The sequence below is a fragment of the Mirounga angustirostris genome, unplaced genomic scaffold (genome assembly GCF_029215605.1).
Source record: "Mirounga angustirostris isolate CCGP_5_RB_7025 unplaced genomic scaffold, mMirAng1.0.hap1 SCAF_13, whole genome shotgun sequence".
NCBI lineage: Eukaryota > Metazoa > Chordata > Mammalia > Carnivora > Phocidae > Mirounga > Mirounga angustirostris.
Genome location: NW_026991721.1, coordinates 42781631 through 42793446, shown reverse-complemented (window position 1 = coordinate 42793446; position 11816 = coordinate 42781631). Strand labels below are relative to the sequence as shown.

General features: G+C 44.5%; 2 protein-coding genes across 3 annotated transcripts in view; both read left to right on the top strand.

Moving 5' to 3' along the window:
* The first annotated feature begins 2869 nt into the window (after positions 1-2869).
* On the top strand, positions 2870-3603 carry LOC123857351 (ATP synthase subunit O, mitochondrial-like). The gene has a single exon (XM_045894091.3). The coding sequence runs from the start codon at positions 2870-2872 to the stop codon at positions 3536-3538; it is 669 nt and encodes a 222-aa protein (XP_045750047.3). The 3' UTR covers positions 3539-3603.
* A 6231-nt stretch (positions 3604-9834) lies between these two features.
* FAR1 (fatty acyl-CoA reductase 1) overlaps positions 9835-11816 on the top strand; it is a 66539-nt gene continuing 64557 nt past the window's right edge. For both annotated transcript variants that reach the window (XM_064576802.1, XM_045894090.3), the window contains exon 1: positions 9835-9989. The gene's annotated coding sequence lies outside the window, so the exon portion shown is untranslated. The remainder of the gene's footprint in view (positions 9990-11816) is intronic.

Below are 11816 nucleotides of genomic sequence, written 5' to 3'. Positions count from 1 at the left end.
GCTTGCCTGGGGTGCTCGAGCTTTGCTTTACAAAGCACTGTTCAGGGACACAGAAATCCAAAGGCTGAGTTCCATGAAATATACATTTTCAATTTTACTACAAACTGCCAATTGCTTTTCAAAATGCAATGTACTAATCTGTAAGCAGTTAATGAAAGAGTTCCTGTTTCTTCACATCCTTTCCTAAACTTTGTATTATCAGACTTCATACCAGTCACTCTGTGAGTTGACCTCTCCCCTCAGGGACCAAATTCCTGCTTTAACTAGCTTGATGAGAAACCCTTGCTCTCACCTTAGCACAAGACTTTTGACCGTTTTAAGGTCGCTGAGAATAAGATATAGTTCCAGAGAAATAAAATTCATTAGTGGGGCAATACATATATATAAATTTAATAATTTATACTTTTCTGATCCCTAACAAATGTTTTAAACATAATCACATAAAGTTCAGACATTGTCACCAGGAGCCCATTAAGCGCTACTACCTATTATCTGGCATGTAAGTAGGGTTTCAATTAAGTATTTGTTGAATGAACAGAAGGAAATGCCACTCTATAGCCTTTAACAAACACACTGGGTGCCTCTCGTGATCCCTGTTTTCTTTGCTTCCCTGACATGAGTTATCAGGTCTCATCAGTTCTGAGATGGCCCTGTCTTATTCTAAATTCCTACTACCATTGCTCAAATTATCACCACCAAAATCTATTTTCATTTCCTATGCTCCTATCTCAAGTCTTTTTCCTACTTCAGGCCAACTTCCACGTGCTCACTAGAGTTACCTTTCTAAAGCTCAAATAAAATAACATCAGTCCTCTTTATCAAAAATTTCAATAGTGGAGGCACTTGGGTGGCTCAGTCGGTTAAGTGTCTGCCTTCGGCTCAGGTCATGATCCCTGGCTCCTAGGATCGAGCCCCGCATCGGGCTCCCTGTTCGGCGGGGAGCCTGCTTCTCCCTCTCCCTCTGCCTGCTGTGTGCTCTCACTCGCTGGGTGTCTCTCTCTCTCTGTCAAATAAATAAATAAATAGTGCATGGCATGCAAGGCTTTTCATAATCTGTCTTTAATTGATTTTCCAACTTCATCTCCTACTACTTCTCATTAAGCACTCCTACCCTCTATCCCACACTTGAGAAAAGTCAAGCTATTTATCATATTTCAACTTGTTGGTTACTCTTTCATGTTTATATGACATTGTACATGCTCATCTTCTGCCTGGAAAATACTCATCTAACAATAATCCTTACTCACCCTTTGGAGTTCAAGCCAAATGTTACCTCCTCTGTCAAGCCTTTCTTGAATCCCCAAGCCAGTTGTTCCTCTGTGCTCCCATAGAATATTCTATTGACTCTTGTCATAGCATTTATATTTTACTGTGTTCATCTTTTTTGCCATCTTGACCAATGCTGTTCCATAGAAACCTAACACAAGCCACATGTAATTTTAACTTTTCTACTAGCCACATTAAAAAGTGTAAAAACAAACAGATGAAAAGAATTTGCATAATATCTTATTTCACCCAATATATCCCAAATATTATCATTTCAACATGTAACCAATATAAAATTTATTAATGAGCTATTTTAGCTTATTTTTTTGTACTAAGTCTTCAGAATCCTGTATTTTTTTTTTTAAAGATTTTATTTATTTATTCATGAGAGACAGAGAGAGAGAGAGGCAGAGGGAGAAGCAGGCTCCCTGATGAGCAGGGAGCCCGATGCAGGACTCGATCCCAGGACCCTGGGATCATGACCTGAGCCCAAGGCAGATGCTTAACCATCTGAGCCACCCAGGCGCCCCCTGTATGTTTTTTGAACTTTTAGCATATTGCAATCCAGACTGCCACATTTGAAGTGCTCAAGAGCCACATATATCTAGTGGCTCACAGATGGGACAGCTAGTGTGAGCTTCAAAAGGGATCCTATCTTGTTCATTTTTTTATTCCAAGTGCTTGATTTGTAAGAAATGCCTGATAAATGCTTGTTAAAGGAATCAATGAACAGATGAACGGTGATAAAAATAGCTAAGGTTGACTGCTTGCCACGTGAAAAGGCAGTATGATAAGCAATGTACGTCACTCTGATCAGCAAATGCTCGGTTAGCATTCGATGGCTATTTAACAGTTACTAAATAATTACATAGTCTTGGGAAAGCCACTGAACTTCTTACAGTCTCAATTTGCCTATTTGTGAAAGGACAGAGAGTATGTGCCCATACTGGGCACATTATATACTGACTCGGAAGACCAGTTTTAAAATAGGGTGGATATAAATAAACTCAGGGGATGGGTAAGAAGTTTTAAGAAACAATGCTGCACAGGAGAAGGGCACATGCTTTGGAATTAGACACACTGCGTTAGAATTCCCAACTCCACTACTCACTTATATGCTCTTAGGCAATTTAATTAAATTCCCTAATCTTCCACTTCCTTATCTGTAAAATGGACACAGTAATACCCACCTTGTTGTGAGGTTTATAAATAGTATCTTCAAAGTATTTGGCTAGAAGATAGGCATTATTATCGGTTCTAGGAAGTCTTTCACTCTTTTTTTTCTTTAAGATTTAACAATTTTAAAGATTTTATTTATTTATTTTAGAGAGGGAGAGAACGTGCATGCAAGTAGGGGCGGGAAGGAGCAGAGGGAGAGGGAAAGGGAGGGGAAAAAATCTCAAGCAGGCTCCATGCTGAGCAGGGAGCGCCGTGTGGGGGCTTGATCTCACCACCCTGAGATCGTGACTTGAGCTGAAACCAACAGTTGGATGCTTAACCGACTGAGCCACCCAGGCACCCCAAGATTTAACAATTTTAAAGGTAAGCATTTAGGTAAGGCTTACCATGTGTCAGAAACCGTGCTAAGTGCTTTAAAATATTAATGCGGACCTGCAGCCACCCGGAGAAGAGGGCCATCCCAGCAGTGTCCGGGCTGTCCCGGCAGGTGCGATGCTTTAGTATGACTGTGGTCAGGCCGTTTTCCAAGTTCGTGCGGCCACCTGTTCAGGAATATGGTATCGAAGGTCGCTATGCCACTGCTCTTTATTCTGCTGCATCTAAACAGAATAAACTGGAACAAGTAGAGAAAGAATTGTTGAGAGTAGCACAAATCTTGAAGGAGCCCAAAATGGCTGCTTCCATTATGAATCCCTATATAAAGCGTTCCGTGAAAGTGAAAAGCCTAAATGACATGAGCGCAAAAGAGAGGTTCTCTCCTCTCACATCCAACCTGATCAATTTGCTTGCTGAGAATGGTCGCTTGGACAATACCCCTGGAGTCATTTCTGCCTTTTCGACCATGATGAGCATCCACCGTGGAGAAGTACCGTGCACAGTGACCCCTGGATCTCCTTTAGATGAAGGCACTCTTACTGAATTAAAAACGGTCCTGAAGAGCTTCCTAAGTAAAGGCCAAGTCTTGAAATTGGAAGTTAAGACTGACCCATCAATCATGGGTGGAATGATTGTCCGTATTGGAGAGAGAGATGCTGATACGTCTGCAAAAACCAAGATTCAGAAGCTCAGCAGGGCCATGCGGGAAGTTTTCTGAAAGTGTTGATTTTCTGTCAGTGAAAATTCCTAAACTTGGAGCAACAATAAAATGCTTCTTGAACAGGGCGCCTGGGTGGCTCAGTTGGTTAAGCGACTGCCTTCGGCTCAGGTCATGATCCTGGAGTCCCTGGATCGAGTTCCGCATCGGGCTCCCTGCTCAGCGGGGGGTCTGCTTCTCCCTCTGACCCTCTTCCCTCTCTTGCTATCTGTCTCTCATTCTCTCTGTCTCAAATAAATAAATAAAATCTTTAAAAAAAAAAATGCTTCTTGAACAGAAAAAAAAAAAAATTAATGCATTCGGCTTCATAACACCCCCAATGAGATAGTACCATTATTTCCACTTTATTGCTGGGAAACTGAGGCACAGAGGGGAAATACCTTGCCCAAGGTCATTTAATAAGTGGTGGTGCTAGAGATTAGAGATTATGTCAAATGTAAGTCTTATTTCCTTAAAGAGTCATACCTTTGTATTTACTGACAAATTTTTACACATAAGTGTGGTTTGCTGCATGAGTTTCTTCCCAGTTTGGGGCCTTTGTTTGCAAATATTTCTGGGAGCAGGCTTCTCCCTAGAAGCTCAAAGATGTGCTAGTCCTGATCTTAAAGACTTTATGCAGAGTTCTCAAAAAGCACCATCCAAAAAGCAGGAAATAGGTGAGTCAGAGTCTATGGCTTTCACTTTGGATTGGCTGTGATGTTAGAATACAGATTACAATCTAGTGATCCCCATTTCTAGTCATCTGCAGCAGCTCTGCTCTGATCTAAATACAAGGGGAGTAAATCTCCAATAAAGAAAGAAAACGAGGGCGCCTGGGTGGCTCAGTTGGTTAAGCAACTGCCTTCAGCTCAGGTCATGATCCTGGAGTCCCTGGATCGAGTCCCGCATCGGGCTCCCTGCTCTGCAGGGAGTCTGCTTCTCCCTCTGACCCTCCCCCCTCTCATGTGCTCTCTCATTCTCTCTCTCTCAAATAAATAAATAAAATCTTTAAAAAAAAAAAAAAAAGAAAGAAAAAGATTAAAAAAAAAAAAAAAGGAGACAGGAAAAAGAAAAGAATAGTCTCCAGGTCTCAGGGTTCTACTGATTTTACTACTGCCCAAAAATGAGGTCTAAACATGGATAATGCCACCCACAAAAAAAGGGCAAAATGACCATCTAATCAGATGAGGAAATAAACTGGCCAGAAAGATGGTTTCTTTTTTTTTCCACAATGATGCTTGGAAAACAGACAACAGACAGTATTTAAGGAAATACTACAAATACTGTTTTTCTTCTTCCCAACACCTGTAAGCCACCAGGACCCTTTAATCAAGAGAGGTAGTGAGAATGCAGGGGAGGCAAAATTTTACCTCTACTTTCTTAGGGTTTTTCAGCCAGGCCTGAGAATTAAACTGATAGAAGACAGATTAATAGGAGAAAAGTATACAAACCTGTAAGTTTTATATGATATGGGAGCTCTCATAAGAAAAGAAAGATCCAAAGATATGGCAAACCTACCGGCTTTTACATTAGGTTGAACAAAAAGGCAATTGTGGAGAAGTATCTAAACTATATGGGGAGGCCATAGGAAGATAAGTATTATTTTAACATGGTCTATTTATACAGGATTCTCTTGGCCTTAATTCCCCAGTGAAGAATATTCATTTTCCCCTGGTACAGGGAGGGCATCTTTCACACAGGAGTGTTTATCTCCTGTTTTCAGGAAGAACAGGGGAGATTTGAATGCCCTTCTTTGCATCTGCTGTTTTAAGTGCCTTTCACTCAAAAACAGTCCTTATGCCAAAGGGGCATATTTGGAGCTGGCATAGCCTGCCACCCTTCAAGAACTGAAAAGTCAATAGTAGGATACAAGGAATGATTTACAAGGGCCAAGAACATATCAGCTATATTTTTGTTTCACCTAGATTGAGTTGTTGAATAGTGAGGGTCAGATGATTCACTTCCATGTGAAAACCAAACTTACCGCACAGATCTAGTATTCGCTCAATACTCAGCGTTAAGTTTCACCCTCCTTTTATAGATGGGGAAATGAAGCTACAATGACCTATGTATACTTGTTCAGACTGGCAATAGACGGATAGTGGCAACGTTAGAAAACCTGGTAAAATTGGTTCCCCCCCCCCCCTTAATAACAGGCTTTAAAAATATGTTTAAAGCAGATGGATTCTGGATGTCATAATTGAGTACAGGGCAAGGTAGAAATGACCAAATGATTTGCAGAGAATCACTGCCCTCACTAGAAATTTGACGCTCTTGCAAAAAGTGGCCTGAAACTCTTTCTACACTATGAAAGTGAGCATCTCTGATGCATTCTAGATGGCTGTAACAGGTTCTCCACTGTAACTACAAAGGAAGTTGTGTTCAACTTTAGTTTTATCAACACGAGTATTTTTAATGTGAAATAGTTACTCCTAAATAGTTCACATTCTCATGAAATCTATAAAGATAAAGCATGGTAAAAATAATTACTAATTCTAGGAGTGCCATGGAGATGTATGTAAGATTCCATGCTACTCATTGTAGGGAACACAAAGATAAGGACAAGGCAAAATGACTTGATCTTGTTTTGGAGATGGCAAATGTGGCTTGGTAGAAAGATTATGGGGTTTGCCATCAAACAGATTTAGATTTCAATCCCACTTCTGTCACCTAACAGCTGTGTGATGTTGGGCAAGCTACTTGTCTGAGTTTCAGTTTTCCCATGTATGAAATTCAGATGAATAGATGAGTACCTGCGTAGGGTTGTTGGGAAGATAGAGTGAAGAACCTCATCAAAACCGTTTAATAAGACATTGGCAGAAAAATATACGAGTTAAAAAATGACACATGCCATAAGAAAAGTGTTTCCTCAGAGCAGGAAGATTCAGTGTTTACATAAAAAAAATAATGCTTAACCTTCCTTGTTTTTTGTTTTTTAAAATGTCATGAAATTCCGAGGGATTCATAATAGCTATAACAACATTATGTGTAGCGTATGTGTTTCTGGTGTTTATTCCTATATATTTTCTCAGTAATACATGGTATTTCTCTTTAGGTTGCCAGCTATTTGTAAATAGGTGTAAATTATTTTTGCTTGGAGGAATTTACCTTCATTTACAGAACTGTGTTTCTATAGCAAGGATCAAAAGCACATACAGGTATTTCATATTTGAATAAAACTACAATGCAGTTGATTCCAATATATGGCAGCCCAATCTTCAGGGCTCTTGTTGCAAGATGGGGAAAGCATTTGAATGAATGATTTTCTTTGGTATTACTACACTACTACATAGAGGTTAGACTCTGGGCAAAATCCTTCATTGCCTTTTGTGGAGACTATTACTCATTTTTTTTTTTTTAAGATTTTACTTATTTATTTATTTGAGAGAGAGAGAGAGAGAGAAACAGCATGAAAGGGGAGAGGGTCAGAGGGCCAAGCAGGCTCCCCGCTGAGCCAGGAGCCTGATGTGGGACTTGATCCCAGGACCCTGGGATCATGACCTGAGCCGAAGGCAGTCGCTTAACCAGTTGAGCCACCCAGGCGCCTTATTACTCACTTTTTGTAGATACATGAATTCTTTGAATTCATTTAAGAATGATGGTGCACTGAGGGACAATGGTCAACACAACATGCCCTCCCCATAAGTTTGTACCATCTTGGAGAGTGAACCACTGTTTTAATTTTAGATCCTCCTCCAGAAAGCTCATCTGGGGGGGGTTGTGGAGGGGTGTCTCTGCTGGAGGTGCATGTTACAAATGAGATGCCTTTATGCTCTCAACCCTAATGTTATTTTTGAAAATTATAATGTACTCATTAAGCAATTACTTAATTTCTTCATGTGGTTTACTCAGAACTAAATAATAGGTTATATTTTTATACAACTATCTGAAAAAAACCATGATGTTTGCACAAAAATGTAAAAATTTGCAATGAAAGTATTCTCCAGAAATAGTGTCTGATTGCACATGCTGATAAATCTCAGCAGTGGCTTACTTAGTTCTGGTCTTCTAAGAATATGCCCCTAAATTCCCTAAGCATTTAGATCGTTAAGATAGCTGGCATTTACATCATTATTTTTATATGTATTTCCTCATCCTGAATTACATTGGAATGATCCATTTATGTCTGTCTTCCTATTACACCCTATGCTCTTTGGAAAAATTATATGCCTAGTTCAGGGACAAGTACTTTAAACAAAGGCATTTATCTGAACTGAACAACTTTATGACTAAATTAACAAATATGAATCATGTAGTCTTTTTTTTTTTACTTATTTTTTTTTATTCTTATGTTAATCCCCATACATTACGAATCATGTAGTCTTTAAAAAATTTTTTTTTTATTTTTAAAAGATTTTATTTATTTGACAGAGCACAAGTAGACAAAGCTGCAGGCAGAGGGAGAGGGAGAAGCAGACTCTCCGCCGAGCAGGGAGCCCCACGTGGGGCTGGATCCCAGGACCCTGGGATCATGACCTGAGCCCAAGGCAGACGCTTAACGAACTGGGCCACCCAGTTGCCCCTGAATCACACAATCTTCAATTCTTTTGCTGCTGGTGCTCTTTCACAAGCTAGAATTTTGCCCAGAGTCCATATGTTTGTTTTGTAAAGGTTACTATCGACCAATTTATAACAAGTGCTTCACCTGTCCCTGGCTATTTTCAGAATTCTGCTACTGGTCTGGATTCCAGGCACACACATCTGGCCTAACCTAGTGGAATGCCTCATCTCTGAGGGCAAGCAGCTGTGTCAGCTGTGTGTTCTGTGTCCCGCAGGAATGACTGCGCATGGTGCTGGACTGTGAGCTCCTCCAGGGCGGAAGCTATGGCGTTAACTAATTAATTAGTTATTGTTTTAGAAGCTATGGTATTTATTTATTTATTTTATTTATTTATTTTTAATTTTTTTATTTTTTAAAGATTTTATTTATTTATTTGAGACAGAGAGAATGAGAGAGAGAGAGAGAGCACATGAGAGGGGGGAGGGTCAGAGGCAGAAGCAGGCTCCCTGCCGAGCAGGGAGCCCGATGCGGGACTCGATCCAGGGACTCCCGGATCATGACCTGAGCCGAAGGCAGTCGCTTAACCAGCTGAGCCACCCAGGCGCCCAGAAGCTATGGTATTTAAATTAAAGTTTCCTGGGTTCAGTACTTAGGTCAGCCACGAGGTAGGCAGCTCACTCAACTTTTGTAGTTTCCAACCGGGTGCAGCATCATGGGTGCTTTGGTACCACTAACAGGGCCAGGCACTGAAACAAGCTCTAAATTCTCAAAGAAAAATCGGTCTGAACCATCTTAGCTGATCCTTAACTATCAACCCTTGTGCGCTAGTCACTGCGCTAAGAGCTTTCACTCACGTTCAATTCTCACAATCCTTTTTCTTTGTACGGTTTGTAGTTTCTGAACGACAGGTAGCTAAATCCTAGTGAGATTGTACCACGGGAGTCTCATGGAGCCTAAGGTTACAGTAATGCTATTACGGAGTTATTCTCACAATCCTTTTATTTAAAAAATTGAGATATTATACAATATTATATATTAAAGTGCCTTGAGTGCACTAGTATTAACTGTACTGCTTGAACATTTTTTACAGATGGATACCAACCAGATCCGGATGTCTCCAGCTCCCAGTAGCTTCCCTCGTGCCCCTTCCCTCGTGCCCCTTCCATTCCCGGGGTCACCATTATTCTAACTTTTCTCACCATCGATACGTTTTGTACGGTATTATTGTGGCACGATTGGTCCGCGGCGCTGGACGAGACGCACGCTCGGTTTCCTCGCTAAAAAGCATCCCGCCGAGGTTGCAGGAGTCCCCGGAGCCGACCTAGCGCGGGACTCCCCGTAGGCGCTGCGGGAGCACGCCACAATGGCTGCCCGCGCTCTCCCGCTCCGGCCTCGCCGCTTTCTCCCACCTTTCAGTGGGTACCCCTCCCGCGCGACGGGCCGCCGGGCGTGGCCCTGGGCGGCCACCCGCCGGAACGGGAGCGGCCAAGCGGCCGCTCCTGAGCCCGGGACGTGGGGCGCGCGCCCATTGGCTGAACTTTCCCCCGTGGACCGGCCGGCCGCAGAGCCCGCCTCCCGGCCCTCTCTCGGCGCTCCCGTTGGCAGTTCGCGTCCCACCCGCGCCCGCCCCCGCCCCCAGCCCGCCGTGATGGAAACGGGGTTGCGGGGCGGGCGGGAGGCCGAAGCGGGGAGGAGGGGTTGAGCTTTCCTCCCGGTAAGGGGGCGCGAGAGACGAGACAGGCCAATCAGGACGAGACGTGGAAAAGAGGCGCCGCGCCAGCCAGTCACATCGCGAGGTCCAGGTCGGGGAGGCTGACGCGAGCGGCACAGCCAATGGGCGGGCCACTACCCGTCCGCTCTCCGGCAGCCGGTCGGGGGTGGTGGAGGAGCGAGTGAGGAGAGCGCGACGGCGGCGGCGGAGCCATCACTGGACGGCCAGGGGGCAGGCGAGGCCCGAGCTTCTGCGTCTAGGTGAGAGGCAGCGACGCCGGGCGAGGGGAGGCCGGGCTGCGGGCCGCTCCTCGCCTGGCCCGGGCCGGCGGCCGCGGGAGCCGGGGCGGCAGGCCGCCAGAGGCGGAGGCGACACCCGCCGCCCCGCCCCCGCCCCCACCCCGAGCCGCCCGGAGCCGGGGGCGCCCGCCTCTGCCCGGCTGGCCTGTGCGCCGCTGGGCCGGGGCCACCGCCCTCCAGAGGGCCGGGCTGGCGAGCGGGGACGCGCGGAGGGGCCTGGTTTGCAGCCGCGGAGCCTTGGGGGCTCTGCCTGGTGTGCGGAGGCCGCAGGGAGGTGGTGAAGGTGGGGCGGGGTACTTAACGGAGGCGCGGGCTCGTGTGCTCCGGGGTGGCAGTCAGAGGGGGCCTGTGATTGAAGGATTTCTGGTCTGAGGGGGAAGAAAGTGACGGGAAAAGGGTGATGCTCAGAGAAGGGTGCCCGGGGAGAATGTGCGGAGCCGGGGAATGTGGCTGGCCTTTTGGAAGTAGGCATTGATCGAGGGTGGGGGGAAATCAGCTGGGAGTGAAGGGAGGGTAGGTTTTTGAAGGTTAAGATCTCTGGACAAATGGGGACAAGCGGATTTGGAATAAGAGGCACCTACTCAAACCGGAAGGTGACTGAGGGAAGGTTTTAGGTGAGGTGTGGCTGGAAGCTGTTTGACTGGAAGGCTTTACGTGGCCAGTTAGGAGAAAGTATACAAGGGGCCGACGAGGTCGCTTTATGTACGGTAGCTGAAGGGTGTGGATCTTTTATGATTAAGTGAGCAAGAGTAACTCTTCCTTTTGGGAGAGACTGGAGAGCCGAGTGTCTCAGGCAGGAGTCAGTCAGCCAGGTTCATTGGTTCATGCGCTACTCATGAGGGCCAAGCCCTCAAAAGTTAACTCTCACAACTGAGGCTGATTGTGTCTCCCTTCCCCACCCCCGTGGTAGTTCGTCTAATTGTTTTGCCACACAAACTCGCCCTCTCTAAAGTAAAGGCACGAATATTGTTTGCTTTTGACTGGATGGCAATGAGGAGTCACTTAATTCTTTACGTCTTAAAAGAAATCAGAATGTGTTGGTTTAAAGGCAGCATCAGAAGGTACTTTCAGAAAATCTGCCCTGCAGGCGAGTTTCTCAACAAATGACGCAAGATCTCTTAGAGTAACACAGTGAAAATTAACACATAAGTACAATTCTGTTACCGTAGGATCAACCGCTTTGATGCGGTAGGATTTGATTATGTATCATACTTGTTGGGAAGTTTTTTGGGAGTCTTGGGAAGTCTTGGGAAGAGTGTTGTAGCTAAATAGGTTCAAAGTTCTTTTCACTTAGAGGAACGAAAGGTGGTGTGTGTGTATCACTGTTGCTGCCTCTCACTTTCAAGCTTTAGGATTTTTTTTTTTGTGGGGTGTGGGCGGAGGTTGGGGGCAGAGAAGAGGTAGTAGAAACGAAAGCGGCCCACTACACATTTTCAGTGGATTTAAATGGGAGGAGGTGATCGGCAGTGAGATATAATTTCTGCTTGAGGATAGGACAAAAGGATTGTGAAGAGTTAAACACTTTTTGACAAACATGACGTGCTGAGGACAGAAACCAAAGAGGGCATAGGTTGTATACGGTATTTCCTTAGCCAAATCACCAAAGCGTCATAGCTAATGGACCATTCTTTAGGAGGTAGAAATAATTTCGTGGAAGTAATTTCTTGGTAGTGCTTTTCACTGATCACATTTTACCCTTAGTATAACAGAATACCTAAGTGCTGAGGCGACTCAGAGCAGAGAAGTAATAATCCAAGTGGTGTGGAGATAATCAGGGAAGGTTTCCAG